This window comes from Vulpes lagopus, chromosome 8 (genome assembly GCF_018345385.1).
Source record: "Vulpes lagopus strain Blue_001 chromosome 8, ASM1834538v1, whole genome shotgun sequence".
Classification (NCBI taxonomy): Eukaryota; Metazoa; Chordata; class Mammalia; order Carnivora; family Canidae; genus Vulpes; species Vulpes lagopus.
Genome location: NC_054831.1, coordinates 101,663,429 through 101,680,532, shown reverse-complemented (window position 1 = coordinate 101,680,532; position 17,104 = coordinate 101,663,429). Strand labels below are relative to the sequence as shown.

The 17,104-nt window shown below is 40.9% G+C and overlaps 1 protein-coding gene across 1 annotated transcript in view; it reads right to left on the bottom strand.

The window, feature by feature from the left end:
• The window catches only part of MAST4 (microtubule associated serine/threonine kinase family member 4), a 538,813-nt gene that overhangs the window by 390,676 nt on the left and 131,033 nt on the right, over positions 1-17,104 (bottom strand). Inside the window, 1 exon segment of the mRNA XM_041765742.1 lies at positions 6,334-6,487. Within this exon segment, the coding sequence (XP_041621676.1) occupies positions 6,334-6,487 (154 nt within the window).

The following is a 17,104-nucleotide window of genomic DNA, read 5'->3' as shown; positions in this document are numbered from 1 at the left end:
CGAGCTCCCACCCATGTCTCTAGTCTCCCTCACAGCACCACTCCTCGAAAGAGCTGCCTACACTCAACTACTAACCAATTAGCTACCTCTCATCCCTTAGCTGCCAGTTGCTCTTAACCCAACTCCATACTAGCCTCTTTCCCCCACTTCACTATCTCCCCAATATAACCAGTGACCATACTGTTGACTCCGTAGACAGTTTCTTATCATCATCTTCCTCTCTGAGATGGAGCCCATCCTTTCCTGCCCCAAATACAATTGTCTCCCTTTCTGTGATTCCACGGTCCTATCTGACATGCCCAGCTAGCAAGTCTTAGAGGTATTTCAAACTTAGCATACTGAAAACTGAGTTTATTCCATTTTCTTTATTGAAACCAACTTCTCTCTCAGGCTTCTGCAACTTACCAAGCATCATGTTGCCACTGTCCCTGGTATAGTTGCATACAGAGGCAATGGACCAGCAAGGACCATTCTGATGCACCCCTCACCCCCCACCTAACAGCAGCCAGGCTGGTTTGGCCATGTGATCATGTTCCAAAATCCTGAAAGAAAGAATGTGAATGGACAACAAGAATATGTCTCTTTCAGGCCGGGGCTCTTAAGAAGCTGGAAAGCTTTCTCCTCTGTTTTTCCACTTCTCTCAGCTGGAAGCACAGCATCCACCTTAAGGCCACAAGGAAGAATAAAGCCAGAGGATGAAAGGAGCATGATTCTCTGACTCACCACGAGGAAGACAGCTGCCTGCTAACCTGCACTATGCACGTGAACAAGAAATAAATGAGTACTGGGCTAGGTTGTTGGTATGTTCTGGTTTGCTTGCTGCAGCATTCTAGCACACATCATTATATCTAAGCATTCTTTTGATGGAATTATGAAAATAAAGACATGGAGGGCATCAGGGAGAATATTTAGGAGCGATATTTACTAAACACCAAGGCTGCCCATTTAAAAAAAAAAAAGTCTTATTTGATGTAAATTCACTGTAATCTCAATTCTTTGGCTCGTCCACTACGCTAAGGAGGCCTCTAGGATGAGACACCCATGCTACACAGCACCGAAACACAAAGGCCTCCAGATTAATTTTAAAGAAAAAGATATTGTCTAGGATTGGGCTGTTTCCCCCTTTCCTTCTTGAAGTAAAATTCACTCTGAAATGCTTTTAAAATTTTTTCAGAGGTTATTCCAAACTGATTCCAAGAGTTTGAGAAAGAAAAATATCTATTTACCCTCTCCTCAAGACAGAACACCACATTCTGTGTCAGAAATCCTGGTTTATATACTTGCAGAGATGGTTTGGTAAAAAATTATTCCTAGATGCACCTTACAAGCACAGATAATTCCTCTTTGTTTTACATTCCAAACAAGCCACTCTGTTTTGAAAAACACAGCTTTCTCCAAAGGAAAAGAATCCTGCCTTTTCTGACTATGAGGGCTGCAACATACATCACGGCTGTGAAATTCAGGAGCAGGGTTCGGGGCATTCCTTGGCCTATCAAGAAGCCAGGACGCAAGATCCTTACGTGTTCTTCACCCCTTAGCTTCCTTGCTGCGAACTGTCAGGCACCTATTCACATATTTATGCCTTGACTTAAGGGTCCATATAATGATTAGAATAATGTTCCTTTTACTCATTAGGGGGCTCCAGAGCCCATGTAGCGTTTACATGATGCTTCTGGGTGCTGACCGAACAAGTTGCATACCATGAAGAGAAAAAAATGCCTTTAGCCTCAAAAAAGAAAAAAAAAATTTTCAGGCAGAGTTGGACATCATAAGCTCCGGGTTTATTATTTAAAAGCTAGCCTTGTAAAATAAATAATTAAAATTAAAATTAAAGTACTGATGGCATTTTTCTTTAATCTAATACCCTGAGGTCACCCCAAATTTTGGTTAGGGAAGAAAATGCCAAAAGCTCAACTATGGCTAACAATGTATGGTAGAGGTAAGGGCTTTTCACTTCCCCCCTTCATTTTCTAAGTTGTCTATATTAAACAGATATCACTTATAATTTTAAAAAACAAATACATGCAAATATTTTTATTGTAAAACACTGTCTTAACTAAAGAAGCCAATGATGACAAACAGAATTATTGGTCCCAATTCTTGGCTTGAAACCTGCCTGACCTGGTGGACATGCACTCTCCTGTTCCTGTTTTTCACCAGAACATAATGCTCTGGGTAGCTGCTGGTCCAAGAAAGAAGACAGGCAGGTGGAGCAAATGTGGACCCAAACAGCATCCTGCAACCAATCCCAGCAGAGCTCAGATGAAAATATCCAAAACCCAGCTGATCTGTAGCTACGTGAGTGAGAAACAAACACTTGTCTCTACCACTGAAATTTTGTTGTTTTCCAATATTACTGTCACCTACTGATAAGCCAATTAATACCAAAAAAAAAAAAAAATCAAAACCAAAACAAAACACCTCAGTGGCAAAAACATGGTCTCATGGATTGAATTGCAGGGTGTAAGAAAGACCATAGCATCCTTCGTGTGCCCATTAATATAGGGAACCCAGCTGACTCCCATCCCAGTATGAGAAAACTCCTTGGCAGACATGAATTGTTTTCCTCCTTCTTGTTAAACATACAATTATTTAATCACATTTACAGCAAGTCCTATGAGGCAAGCAATGCCCTGAGACCATTCCGCAATGGGATTTCCTATAAAAACATATTGTGAGTCTCTGTCAGTGTTAAAACATAACTCTTTACAACATGATATTTAATGCTTGTAATGGTCTTCCATTTTATGTGTATATATATGTATGTTTAGCCATTATCTTGCCAGGTCTTTAGATGATATTCAATTTTAATATAATAAATGGTGCTGATATAAATATAACTAGTGTTATTTCTCCGCACACATTCACAATTATTTCCCTGTGATGAAATCTGAGCAAGAGAATGGCTAGGTTAACAAATGTGCAAACTTCATGGGTTTTTTATCATGGATTAAGTGCATGGTTTTAATTTACTTTTGTAATTAAGGGACAAGGATCCCTACGGATTGAGTTAGCCCTGGATTCCAAATGAGCATAAACGTTCCCACCTAGGGTTCATTCCAATTAATCCTGCAGGAGTTTACTAAGTACCTACTGTGTTAGGAACAGTGCAGTGGTTACAAGGATGGACTCTGGAGTCAAAACACTCAGGTTCAAGTCTTGGCTCTGTTGTTCGTGAACACCACAATCTTGTGCTGTTCCAACTACCTGTTCCTCAGTGTTTTCATCCATAAAATGGGGATAAGACTGCCTCGCTCACAAGTGGATAAATATATTTAAGAACTAAGTCAATAAATTCTCTATAAACAGTGCATGCCACACAGTAAGCTCTTAAAGTTAGCTGTTACTATTTTTAATTTGTTTTGTTTTTTAAATTCACAAGAGACACAGAGAGGCAGAGACACAGGCAAAGGGAGAAGCAGGCTCCCCATGGGAGGACTCCAATGTGGGACTTGATTCTAGGACCCCGGGATCACGACCTGAGCTAAAGGCAGACGCTCACCACTGAGCCACCCAGGCACCCAGCGGTCATTATTATTAGTGATAAGTAGATGAAAACATCACAGATCTTCCTCTCAAAGAGCTAAGTTTAATGAATCTGAGTGGCAAAAAGTTTTAAGCTACAAGTCTTCACAAAAACTTTGTTTTAAAGAAAGCAGTAGAGCACCCCGCCCCCCAAAAAAGACTTTTAGATTAAAACAAGACTAAGCAATAGGAAGATAAGCTGGTCTTTAACGTATAAAATCTATCAGGCACAGACTTCTGAAGACAAAAACCAGTTTGACTTAATTAAGTTTAGCAACAAGTATATTCCAAGGTGAGATCACGTACGATTATTCAAGTTGCCTGTAACTAGCAGACATTAGGTTTCCTAAAGATCAGAAGTGAAGTTTTCTATCTGCTCCAACCAGACTCTTAGCACACTGCCTGACATGAAGTAGAAATTCAGTGGATCCAAACTGATGTTCAGAAGCCCAAGTTCTCCATCAACTGCAATTCAATTCATGCTGCACATAGTACTAATAGCCACCCCATCACTGGGCTAAGTGCTTTGCATAAATTCTTTCATTAAATCCTCAGCTAAGCTATTTAGAGGACCAATTAGAATGTTTTCTTCATATTCCAATAAAACTTACAAGCAACCTTTTTAAAAACCAGACTGATGTTCATGAGATTCTTTTAAGCTCTCTCTCCTAAGGGCTAATAAACATTTTTGAAAATTATCTGACTTAACATTTAATTATCGAAAATAACTGTATAGCACACAATTTACAAAATGGGAATCAATCTCAGATTTTTTTTTTTAAAGCTGTAAGCCAATTTCACGATTCAGGTCATTTATCTGCATCAAGACCTATATACCCTTGTGTGGTTTTAAAGCTTGAAGTCGGGACACCTGGGTGGCTTAGCGGTTGAGCATCTGCCTTTGGCTCAGGGTGTGATCCTGGAGTTCCAGAATCGAGTCCTGCATAGGGCTCCCTGGGAGGAGCCTGCTTCTCCCTCTGCCCATGTCTTTGCTTCTCTCTGTGTGCTTCTCATGAATAAAATCTTTAAAAAATAAAAAATAAAGCTTGAAGTCAACTCCTCCAGCAAAAATTGGAGAGAACCATCACTGCTCTTCCTTTTGATCAAAAATAGCCTAACCAAAGTAAGTACATTTCCTAAGTGAAATGAGTAAGCAAAGGGATGAGTATTTTAACCATTAATAGTTAATTCCCCCACCTACAAAATAAGGGTTGGACTATCTAATTTTTAGGATCTCCCTGAAAAAAAAAAAACCCCAAAGAGTCCGAATCTATAAAAGGAAAGCAAAGAAAAATTCGCTAACAAGCATTGAAGGAACATCAGTAAAACTCAAGCATTGAACATTTACTTAAACTTAGTGAAGTGCAGGGTGTTTTTTTTTTTTGTTTTTTTTTTGACAAATTTCTTCCCTTTGGCCTGAGTTCAGTTTCACCCTGCATTCCAGCAGTATGCCACAATGGGTCAAAGGTTCTAGACTCTACTGAGCCTAATGTTGGAATCACTTCCGTTCCCAGAAATTTCAACTCCAAAAAGTCAAAATCCGTAATTCTCAAGAAAATGGGAATAACTCAACTTATTTTTCAGACCATTTAAGAACTGACAGAGAGGCCCGTAATGTGCAGAGAAAACACTGCTTTGGGATTTAAAATACAGTTTTTCCAACGATATTTATATTAGAGGAAAAAGCACTCAGAATGAAATAGAAATCTAACCTTCAGTGACTTAAAGTTTAATAACATGAAAATTTATACTCTGAGTTGTTAAAAAAAAAACGCTTAAAATTATCTTAAGTTGGCTATCTTTCAAGTCAATACAAGTGATTCTGGGGTTCTCTGTATTTGAAAAGGTTTTAAATTAATTTTAACGACATGATTAAAAAACGTGTGAAAGAAAAAAATGGATGAAAGATACTCTGAATTATTAAAAAATGCTTAAAATTATCCTAGGTTGGCTATCTTTCAAGTCAGTACAAGTGATTTTTGGATTCTCTGTATTTGAAAAGTTTTTAAATTAATTTTAACAATGATTTTAAAAATGTGTCAAAGAAAAAAACGGATGAAAGACACTTCACTGGAGATAAAAGAATGTCCAACAAGCACATGAAAGGATGTTCAACATCGTTTAGTCATCAAAAAAAATACAAATTAAATCCACAATGTGATAGGACTATCTACCCATTAAAATGGCTAAAATTAAAAAGGCTGGCAATATCACAAGCTGGCAACGATGCAGAGCAATTAGATCGCTCATCTGTTGCTGGTGGGAAACGTAACATGGTACAATTTTGGAAACAGTTTGGCAGTTTCTTATAAAGTTCAATATACATGACTGATAACATGCACCAACATAGATGAATCTTAAAAATATACTGAGCCCAAGACGCCAGACACAAAAGAACATGCACTGTTTGATTTCATTAATGTCAAATTTTTAAGATAAACCTAAGCTGCAGTGACGAAAAGCAGATCTCTGGTTGCCTGCAGCCAAGAAATGAAGAGTGGGCGTGAGGATGATCAGATCAGGGCATAGAAACCACTTGATGTCTCGACTGAGGTGGCAGCTAAGCCGCAGTACACAGTTGCCAAAATCCATACACACGTCCACTTAAAACAGGTCCCTTTTTTTTTTGTTTCAGGAAGAAACTACCAGTCAAATCCTCAACTTTACTGCTCTCTGTATTGGATCAGCTTTTGCAAAACGGTCTGCAGAGGGGCAAGCCCATTCTGAAGCAGGCCAGTTTGCGCAGCGGGACTCCGGGGTCCACGCAGCATGATTCCTCCTCTTCCATGTCCACCACTCAGTACTCACCTGTCAGAGCCCCTCCCAGGCTGCCCCGCCGCAGCTCTCGTCCATCCTCACTCAGCTGTCTTTTAAACTTCAGGGACTTTGCAGGGCCAGAAGTCACATCAGGGTTGCTGCATTTCCGACACGGCATGGGTGGAGGGGAGAGGATGTGGTCAAGCTGCAGAAAGAAAGACAAGGACGTCACTCACTGAGGACACTCTCAACACAGCCAACTGGCAACCCCAGTGACCTGCTCTTCTCTTCTTATCCTTCTCTCACTCCCTGTCCCCAAGCCTGCTTCTCATGTGGTTAGACAGTTCAGGGGGTCGTGCATCTGAAAAACATTCTGGCCGGCTGCAAAATCTCAACAGTAATCATTTTTAGGCTCTAGGTCACAACAAATTAATGGGTTGTGAAAGCAAGTTGAGTAGCTCTAACTAGTATTTTTTTAATATAATAAAAGTTGTTAGAGTCCAATGAGGAAGAAGTACTGTGTCATAAAATGTCTGATAAAGTGATACTTGGGTATGTGTCCTGAGTCATTGGGTCAAATATGTGTCTTTCTATGGACCATGATACCTCTAAGAAAAATGAATAATACTGTTCTATTGAGAATCGATAGACCACTGCTTTAGTTGTTCACAAAAGATAATCCCCAAGCTTCTGGTGCTCACAAATATGTGCAGGGAACGACAATTTCTAAGCACCACAGCCCTTAATGCAAATCAATACATCCCTATACTGCTTTATAGCTTTTTAAAAGAAAACCTGTCACGAGAATCAGAGAAACTAAAACCACTTCAAGAGACAGCTTTCTACAAAAGAATCCCTTGTGTCGCAACACTTATTTCAAGATCTGTCCTCCTTTTCTAAGAAAACCTTTCATACTCGAACAGGGCCACATCTTCTAAAATGTTCACCTTCAAAGTACATATGCATATATATGTGCCTAGACGGTTATTAAGGATAAAAATATTCATATGCATATACCTATATCCAGACGGTTAATTAACAAGAAAGAAGTACGGAAGGTATTCGTGGAAATTCCAAATGCCACAGAAAAATACTTGGTAGAAATTTAAATTCAGAGAAGAGTTCAGTAGCACTGCCCAAATCTAGGCATTTTTAAGGAGATTTATTTTGTGTGGTTTTCCTGGGCAGAGAGAAGGATTTCTGCTTATACCTGTCTGCATTTTTTTCCAATTAAGACTATCAAGGATATATTTTATAGGAAAATGAAATTGAAGGACAAAAATCATCCATTGGTCTGTCTTTGCACCGAAGCATATTCAAAACCATGGCACGAAAAGAAATTTAACCCTGTGAGTAACTCCCCCAAGCCCACTGAGGTGGAACGGACTCATTGGCTCAGCTATTACAAGAAGCCAACTCCCCCCTCCAAGCTCACTGCATTCATTAGTGACACTGAACAGCTGGATTTCAAGCACTTGTCAGTAAGACCCACCTCAAATTTTTTCCCTATCAGGTTTTTACTGTATTTCATTGCCACTTAGTGTTCTTGTGAGAGGTCCCCCCAAAAAACTTGCGTGCATCCACTTCAGGATCAAGCCAGATCAGTAGAGAAAAGGGATTCCAATTCCAGATTGCACTTTTGGAAGCTCTTTGATGAGTCTGCTGTTCACTACAACAGTGTCCTACCTAGGACGATCTCCAAGAAGGAATCGAATCTAACTTTAGACACTTTGGCCTGAAACCTTAAGGACACCAAACTAGCTCAAGGGAACCCTGATCAATGACACATCAGCTACTGGAAAATGCAGTCAGTGGTCCAAACGTAGTCTTATCATTACACAATGTAGAAGTTATTTCTGCCTCCTTCTTGGCTCCATTTTATGCCCTTATCCCCAGTTTTTTTTCCTACCAATTTTAAAAATATTTTTAATTTTAAAGTAGGCTCCCCACCCAAAGTGGGGCTCAAACTCACAACCCCGAGATCAGGGGTCAAATGCTCTACCGACTGAGCCAGCCAGGCGCCCCCTCCTGCCAATTTTTTTTTAATCTGAAAAATTTCAGAACAAAATTTGCAATGACATAAAAAAAATGTTTCAAGACTACAATGAGCACCCTGATTTCCATGACCACTGGTGAAGAGTTAACCTTTTACCCCACTGGTTTTTGTTCCTCTTCTCTTTGTCTCCAATCCCCACATGGAGTAGTTTTTTGCAGACATTATGGATCTTCACCCCCTCAAAATTTCAGCACACTTTTGCTAAGAATAAGAGCGTTCTCTTTAATTCTCCTACCCTGTATTATATAACCTTTCAAGAGGTGGCAAATCTTTTGTTATCAACTTAAATCATAAACAACTGGAAAAAGATAAAATAAGTTTCTATCATGTAGATTTAATATCAGGAATTTGCTCTTTTACATTAAAAGGAAAAGTTGCAGCCACAAGGTGGCAATGTGCCATAGACATTCAACAAAACCTTCCCTAATAGCTTGCCATCCTGTCCTGTAAATGCACCCAGAACCCCTCAGAGTGTCTAAGTGACTTCAACTCCATTCCACTTAGTTATTTTCTCTTAATTGCTAGTGGCAGCTGCGTAAAATACAAATATTTATTGTTTAAGGTTCATCAACTTCTGCTACTGATTTTTCACCTGAAGTTAAATTTTTCAGCTTGCAGAATTACAATTACTCTCCCTGGGGAAGACTGTTTACATCACATATTAACAGAGGGTGGAAAAATAAGCAGAGGAAAGATAAATTCCCAAATAAGAATTATGTGATTCCCTTACATATCTCAAACAAAGCTCTCGAAGACAAAACAAAGGCAGAAGAAGAAGATATCAAGGAGAAAGTGTAACAAAAGAAAGAAAGAAAGAAAGAAAGAAAGAAAGAAAGAAAGAAAGAAAGAAAAGAAAGAAAGAAAGAAAGAAAGAAAATCCATTTCATCACATATATAGCCACAAGCTCTTAGTCCATAAGCCAGCATTTTTAATCAGAATCACAACCCCAAGAGGGGAGTATTATTTTAAATTCTGGGAAAATGGAGTCAGCGAACTGTGAGGGCTGTAAATGTTTCAAACACAATATAAGCAGAAAAACCTGTAAGCACAGTGCCATGTTCCAGGATTCCATTTCCTTCTTCACATCAAATCACAGTCCCAACAGGGCTCTCTCTAAATAGATCATTTTTCCAAATTTGCTGGGTTGTCAGGGGCTCTACTTTTCTTTCTACAATTAGTCAAAGCTTCTCAAAATGGTCCACTGCAGCCCTACAATTTATTCTTCATTTTTTGTTCTGATTCAAACACTCATGCTCCATTTACAAATATTTCAGCACACCCTAGAGCTTAGAGTAGACATCCAACATATCACTTTGGACACTGCCCTTTAAATGATTCCACCTTCGTGCCGTCCAACTTTTCCAAACTCCCAAAGCCCTCATACTACAAGAAGCTCAACTAACGACAAGAGCTTGCCTTTAAACTTCCAGTGATGTTTAAGGGCATCGAAGCCTGAACTTACCATACTTCCTTCACACACTTCGAATTTTCCTCACTAAGCAGACAATGGACTGCTGGAGAGCCAGCCCCACGGCCTTGTCACACGTATACCCTAGTCCGCTGCTACTGCTCACTCTTACTCTCACTCTCTGCTTCCATCCTTGCCTCAGCACAGCAGCCAGTAACCCTTCTAAAACATAAGCCAGATGCTCCACAACCCCTGCTGGAGTCCCCCGCAGCTTCCCCTTCACCCAGAACAAACCACAAAACATGGCAATGCCATACGGGTCCTACCACTCTACCCACAGGTCTCTGATCCCAGCTGTTACCACTCCACTCAACCCATCTTGGTCTGTTGCTGGACCTCTGGTGCCCCAGGCATCTTCCAGCACCTTTACCTTGACCACAGCCTCTGTCTGGGACTCGCTCCAGGTATTAGCTACCACGCTCTCCTCCCTCACCGTCCCCCCATCTTCCAGGTCTCTATTCAAACGTTACTCTTCCAGGGGGGCCCTCTCCAACTGCCTTGTGTAAAACAGCGTGCCCACCACTTCACTCCTTTCTTTATTTTTCTTCCTAGCATCTACTGCTCCATATTAGATCCTTCATATTTGTTTATTGTCCTTCTCCCAGAGATGCTAAGTTGCATTATATTATGTACTAGTCTGTTCCAATTGTCCACTGCTCTACATAAAAGGCACCATTGTCACTACTGGTTGAAAGAGCAAATGAACGGCAACCTCTGGTATTTAGCTTAAAATACAATAGAAAAATAAACACGTGCTATTAAGTGTTTTTATTGCTGGAAAAAGTTGAATAAAATTATATTAAATGCTACTCAAGGTGAAAACGCTCAACTGAGTCTCAATCATTTTGACAAAATTGAATGCTTTGTGTATGAAAAAGACCCTGGGGTTACAGCAAACGCCATCTTTTTAAAGAATCTTTTCTATATACAAACTAATATGCTAATTTTTTTAACACTGCTATCTCTGAAGGTGATTCCTAAATAATGAATTATTCGGCCTCTTAACTAGATCCCAACTAGCATATTCAATTGTGTCTATTAATCCAAGCCCTTCCCTCCACTCTTGATTTTCTCTAATTTCTCACTCATTCCCAAGATGTGGCACATGCATTTTAAAGACCCATCCAGAATGCATGTGCCCTAAGGCCAAAGTTCATTAGTTCACCAGGATCATCAATGTTACCTGCATACGGAATGAGGCTCACCAGTAGTCTTTTTTATGCTTAAAAAAAAAAAAAAGAAAGAAAGAAAGAAAGAAAAAAGAGAGACTGACGTGTAACATGGGGTTATGAAGACAATGTTCAGCTATTCCGTTTCTTGATATTAAATATTTTTTAAAAAACTATAGGTATGGAAATGAATAATTTAAAAAACTGCACGGACCATGCCTATAATCTTAATTAACTGCCAACTGCCTCCATCCAAAAAGGAATCCGATCAACCACCTGAAACAACTTTATTTCAAAACAGGATTTTATTAACCTTCAAACCAAAACCTATAAACAACATTTTAAAATTTGATAGAAAATAATTCTATCGTTAAAACGGTCATTACTGGATTCCTACCAATTTCCGCGGTGGTTAGAAACACCAACAGTTACTACCTAATTAAGACAATTAACTATTTCTATGCCCGTTTCCTCATCTACAAAATGTTAGTAATAATACCACCTATCTCCTGAGGTTGTTGTGCATAGTAAAAGAATTCACACATGCACTCAGAACAACACACAGAAAACAGTAAGTGCACAATAAATGTTAGCTGGGGTGGTTATTAAAATTGCCATATAGGAAGTCACCTCATTCACAAACATCTCCATATAAGTACTTCGTCACAAATGGCTTGCGAGGAAATTAAAACTGATTACGATTTTTTACTGAGTTGTCTTATTTTTCTTTATGGCTCGAAGGAGAACTTGGCTTGAACTGCTTTACAGTTATTTCAGGCTGTTATTCTCATGCTATAGGGTGTTCAGTGTGCATGAAGCAGAGCTGTACGGAAGGACCTGAGCTCAAATTTGAACTCTTGGGTGCATCGCAGGGCCACGCTGTGGCCAAGCTACTTGACTCCTCTCCAAAGTATGGGCCCCAGAGGTAGGGAGGATGCAGGCAGATGATGCATGAAAAGGGCTTAGCACAGTGCTTGGCACATTTAAGTACTCATTGATGAATAATGTTGGTGACAACGGTCACCATGGCTCAGCTCAAATTCTACTTTCTCTTAGCTCATTGACTGGTAAAGCACGTGGCTATTCACCTGCCCCTTCTGAGCAGCATCTCTCAGGTGTTCTTACCTCTAACTCCATGCTACTCAAATAGAGCAAAAACATTTATCATGCTCGCCACTGCATGAAAAATAGGCAACCTCCCTTTTCCCCAGTATCCTAAAATCTAACGACACAGACTGAGTCAGACCCTGACAGGGCTATAATCTTGGCCCACGCTGTAATGGGGGCTCATTTAATTGATTTTGCTGATGTTCATTTTGGATGATACCACCCAGAATGCCTGCTTCCATTTAATGATATGGTAACAAACAGCCATAGAAGTCCTGCCACCCTGCTGTACCAAGTGAGGAAGAGCCTCTATTAGACAGTATCCACTGTGTCAAGACTCCTCTTTTATAAAAATATTTATGAAGCACTTATGGGCCAGGTATGCCTCTGGGCACAACAGGAGACAAAACTCTTTGCCCACCAGAAGCTTCAGGCTACTTGGAGAAAGAAACCTGAAGAAAATGTTGTCAGTTCTCGATAATACGATCAGGTGTGCTTCTGCTGGGTGATGGTCTGATGTTACCCTGGGAACCCCACAATGCACATAATTCATTATATTTCTCTCCTTCAATCACTGGCAATCACAGGGCAAAGTCTGTGTAGCCCATCACCACCAAGATTTCATGGGTCTGCTTGCAGCACCAACCTCACACTGGATTTTACTTTACCCTCTGCTGTAGACAAAGTTTGAGCTTCCCCCAAATTCTTATGTTGGACACTAACCCCGAATGTGATGGTATCTGGAAGGAGGGCCTTTGGGAAGTGATTAAGTCCTCAAAGTGGACTCGGCCCGAATGGGATTAGTGCCTTATGCAGAACATCCCACAGAGCTCTCTTGCTTCTTCCACCATGTGAGGACACAGCTCTAAGCTCTATGAAGCAGGAAGCAGGCCCTCGCCAGACACCGAATCTGCCAGTGGCTTGCTCTTGAACTTACTGGCCTCCCAAATGCTGAGAAATAAATGGTCTGAATCCCCTGTCTATCACATGCTGTTACAGTCAGCTGGGCGGACTAAAATACCCTCTACAGCGTGGTTCTCAGGTCACGCCAATCTTGCCACTGAGGGGACATTTGGCAATATCTGGAATCATTTTCTGTTTTCACAGTTTGTTTTCTTTTAATATTTTATTTATTTATTCACGAGAGATACAGAGAGAGACAGAGACACAGAGGGAGAAGCAGGCTCCCTGCAAGGAATCTGATGCAGGACTCGATCCCAGGACCCCGGAATCACAACCTGAGCCGAAGGCAGACACTCAACCACTGAGCTACCCAGGTGCCCTGTTTTTGCAGTTTCAAGGGAGCACAGGCTGCTGCTCTCTGCTGGCTAGAGACCACAGATGCTACTAAACACAGGTCAATGCACAGAAGAGCCCCCAACCAAAAAGAATTACCCGGCACAAAATGTCAGTTGTTTCACTAGTAAGAAATGCTGTTCCGTACAGCATTTCATTTGTACATCTTCACCTATTTTTAAGTTACTTATCTTGCTGAGTTATGTGTTATTTTAGGTCATCTTAAAACCTTTTGAGAACAAGAAAAGAGACAGAGGGAGAGCACAGATGGAATCTTTGCAAAAAATTGATCATGTCAACAAGTCTGTTAAGCAAATAATTTCCTGAGCCACATTAATTTACCCAACCTACTTAGCTGTTTATTGCAATTCAGGTTCTCAAACGAATACCGTGTTTTGAAAAATAACACATCGACTGAACGTTTTTAAACTGGGAGATGTACCAGATACCAGTACCATTTTCCATCTTCAGTTTTTAATTAATTCTTTGAATCACAAACTTCAATTAGCAAAATAAAACGTGTTTCAGAAACATACTAAAACACATTATTAGATCAAACTACAATGGCATTCACCTAAACAGAACTGCACCACTGGTTTCATCTCTTATGAGAATTGATTTTCTTTCTTCCCTTCTGAGAGAAATATGTAAATTAGCACTTTGATACCACTACCTCACTTTTGTCTGTCAACTCAACTTCAAGAAAGTCAATTCCTTTGCTTATGAACATCTCTAAACACACACACGTCCCACCAGAAAGCAATATTATTATCACAGTCCCAAGGACAGAGCACCACGCAGCAGGCATCTATGATGTTTACATTAAGCAATAAATTCAATAGTCCACAGATGTTAGAAAAAAAAAAAAGCTAATATTATGGGGTTTTTTTTAAACATAGTATTTTTCAAAGTTTAGTTGAAGAACCATGACATTGGGGAAAGCACAGGGAATATGTTGATTTGACTCTGCATATGTATCACTTTCTTTCCTGTCACTTTAATATTCTTGACGTTTCCCTGACCTTTATTTAGGGATCTGATCTATTCCTGAAACTGTTTACTTATTTGAAGTCATTAAATTCCCCTGGCACCATCATGTCTCCATCAGCGACCTAACTCAAGATGCAGACCACAGCTGACAAGGCAGGAAGAGACAATACACTCCTCTGCACACATCTATCCTCCATTTGAGGTCAGAGGGGGGAAATGCTCACGACTCCACACAACTTTACGTTATGCGTCCACTTGCCCCGTCTGGCAGAGGGAGTAGATCCCCAAGTAGGTACTATTCTTATGCCCATTTTACCGATGAGGAATCATATTCAGAAAGATCAGCCCCTCCAAACTTAGCAGCTTATCGGGCAGTACAAAAGGAATACAGCCCAAGATTCCTTACCCCAAAGCCCCTGCTTCCTTCACTATCCCCCCCAACAGTCTCTTAGAGAAGGGCTCACAGTGACAAAGCATAGGAAGCCCCAGAGAGTTAACTCTGATTTTCTCTTCCATCTCTGGTCCAAGAAGACTCCCTAGTCCCTAGAGGAGAATGGATCTTAAGAGTCTGATGTTAACCAGTCTGAATGCTCCAGTTCAATCTTGACTGGCAATCTACACAGGCAATTTCTAGGGTTTTCTAGAGCTGAAATCCTTAAGCCAGAGTTATAGAATCACAAAATATTAGCAGTAGAAAGATCACCTCTAGTCTCCTTTCCTGCCTTTTGGAAGACTGAGGCTCAGACATGTCAAGTCAAACCACCCAGGTTTAAAAAGATAGCTAGTGCACGAGGGAGGCCAGAACCCGCACTTCTAGACCTACCATCTATTGCCCATCACACTGCGCTCTCTTACCTACTTTGCTTCCTGCAACCGACTGATGTTCCCTACTCTAAGTGACTTGCATGATTTTCTATGGGCTTTTATTCATATATGCTCTAGTAACTCAAGGTTGTTTTAAATATATATATATATTTTTAGCCAGATGTGTACTACGGACTTGGCACTGTGCTAAGGACTGAAAAACTGAGAAAAGAAAGGGACAGAGTCACCTTCCTTGGGTCACTTCTACCCAAGTGCAGGAGACCGACACAAAAACCCAACCACAAAACAGGACAGATGCAAGGATGGAATTAGGTAGGAGGGACTACAGTGGCTTTGAGCAGAGCTATGGCCTGGCATCTAATTATTTTGTCTGTGTTGGTTGAAAATGCTGGTGTTACTTTCTGCCTGAAATGCGGGGGTGAGGGGGTGTGTGACTTGTATATACTCGCACAGACTGTGGTCTTCTCAGATACTCAGAAGCCAGTCCAGGGGAAGCACAGAGCAGGGTGTTGACACTTGCTAATTTTGTTTCTGGATTGGCACTTCTCAAACTCAACCACCACGTCCTAAGGTGGAGGAGAGACAGAGCCTTTCCCAACCGCCGCCCCCCCCCCGCCCCGCCCCGGCTGCACTACATGGCAGCATGATCCTCATCGTCTATCCTTCTTGAGGAGCCAAGTGCTCACCACGGGCCAGGTGCTCACCACGGGCCAGGTGCTCTAGGAGTAGTATAAGGCATCACCTCCTGCCTCCCAAGAGGACCAGAAAACAGAGAGGAAGACGACAGTGCTTGGAGGCGAGCCCACAGCCAGGAGGGCATTCAGCCACTTGGCCATAGAAAGGGCCTCAATTATCATGCCACCTATAAAATAAGGATAATTCTATTTCCCTCACAGGATTTCTGTGGATTAAGTGAACCAATCAAGATATAATACAAAGCTCCTAGCAAGAGAAGACACTCAAATGTTTCCTCTCTTCCCCCATCCCTTATCTTAGCCTGGTTTATTTTGTCAGAATCACTAAAAAAAAAAAAAAAAAAAATCATTAAGAACCCAAATTTCTTTTCAAATAACATCTATTAAAGCTAAAAATAAACTTTATTCAAGTTTCTAGAAGAAAAAAGAACTTCAAAATATGCTCTCCTTGTATAATATTTAAGCTCTTTACCTGAATAAACATATGAATTAATATTCATTTCATGTTTTCACATTAAGAGGGAAAACGGGATGTTTGAGTGAGCCTGCATGGGTGGCAGGAGCAAACCAAACTCTGACCCAAGAGGTAAAATAAACATTCCTAAGAAAAGCATTCCTAGGAATCCTTGAGGCCTGGGCCCTCAGCAGGCGTGAGGCCTCACGTGGTTAAACGGAAGTCATTTAGAAGGACGGGAGCAACAGTCCCTGAGAAATGGGCAAGTAGCGGGCCACTCAGATGAGGGCTCCGAGGGGCTGGGGGGTGAGGATCATGCGAACTATTTTTACCAGCTTAATTTCTTCTTTAAGAGGGACAAAACAATGACCCGGGAGTATGAGGGAAACGGAGCAGAGAGAAAAAGAAAGGAGTGATGGAGAAATCGAGGGAGAGGAAGCTATAAACAGGCTGAAGGATGTGGCAAGGGCCTGGGACAGGTCCTCCCCGGCAGCCCCCCACCTAGTGAGATGGGTCTTCTCTCTCGGCAAAGGAGCAAATAATAAACAACCACAATAAACAAACATATTATGAAACTATGATCAATAAACATATTCCGTAGCCATAAATTAATAAATGCCAAGGCCTTCAGTAAGGAGCTCCCTGTCACTCCCGGATCACTGACTGGGTCCCCACCCTGATGCCTACCCAGTTTCCTGGATGGGACTCTCTGCTTCTCAGCTGCTGAACGGATGTGTACCTTCAGCCCTCGAGGTCTGGGG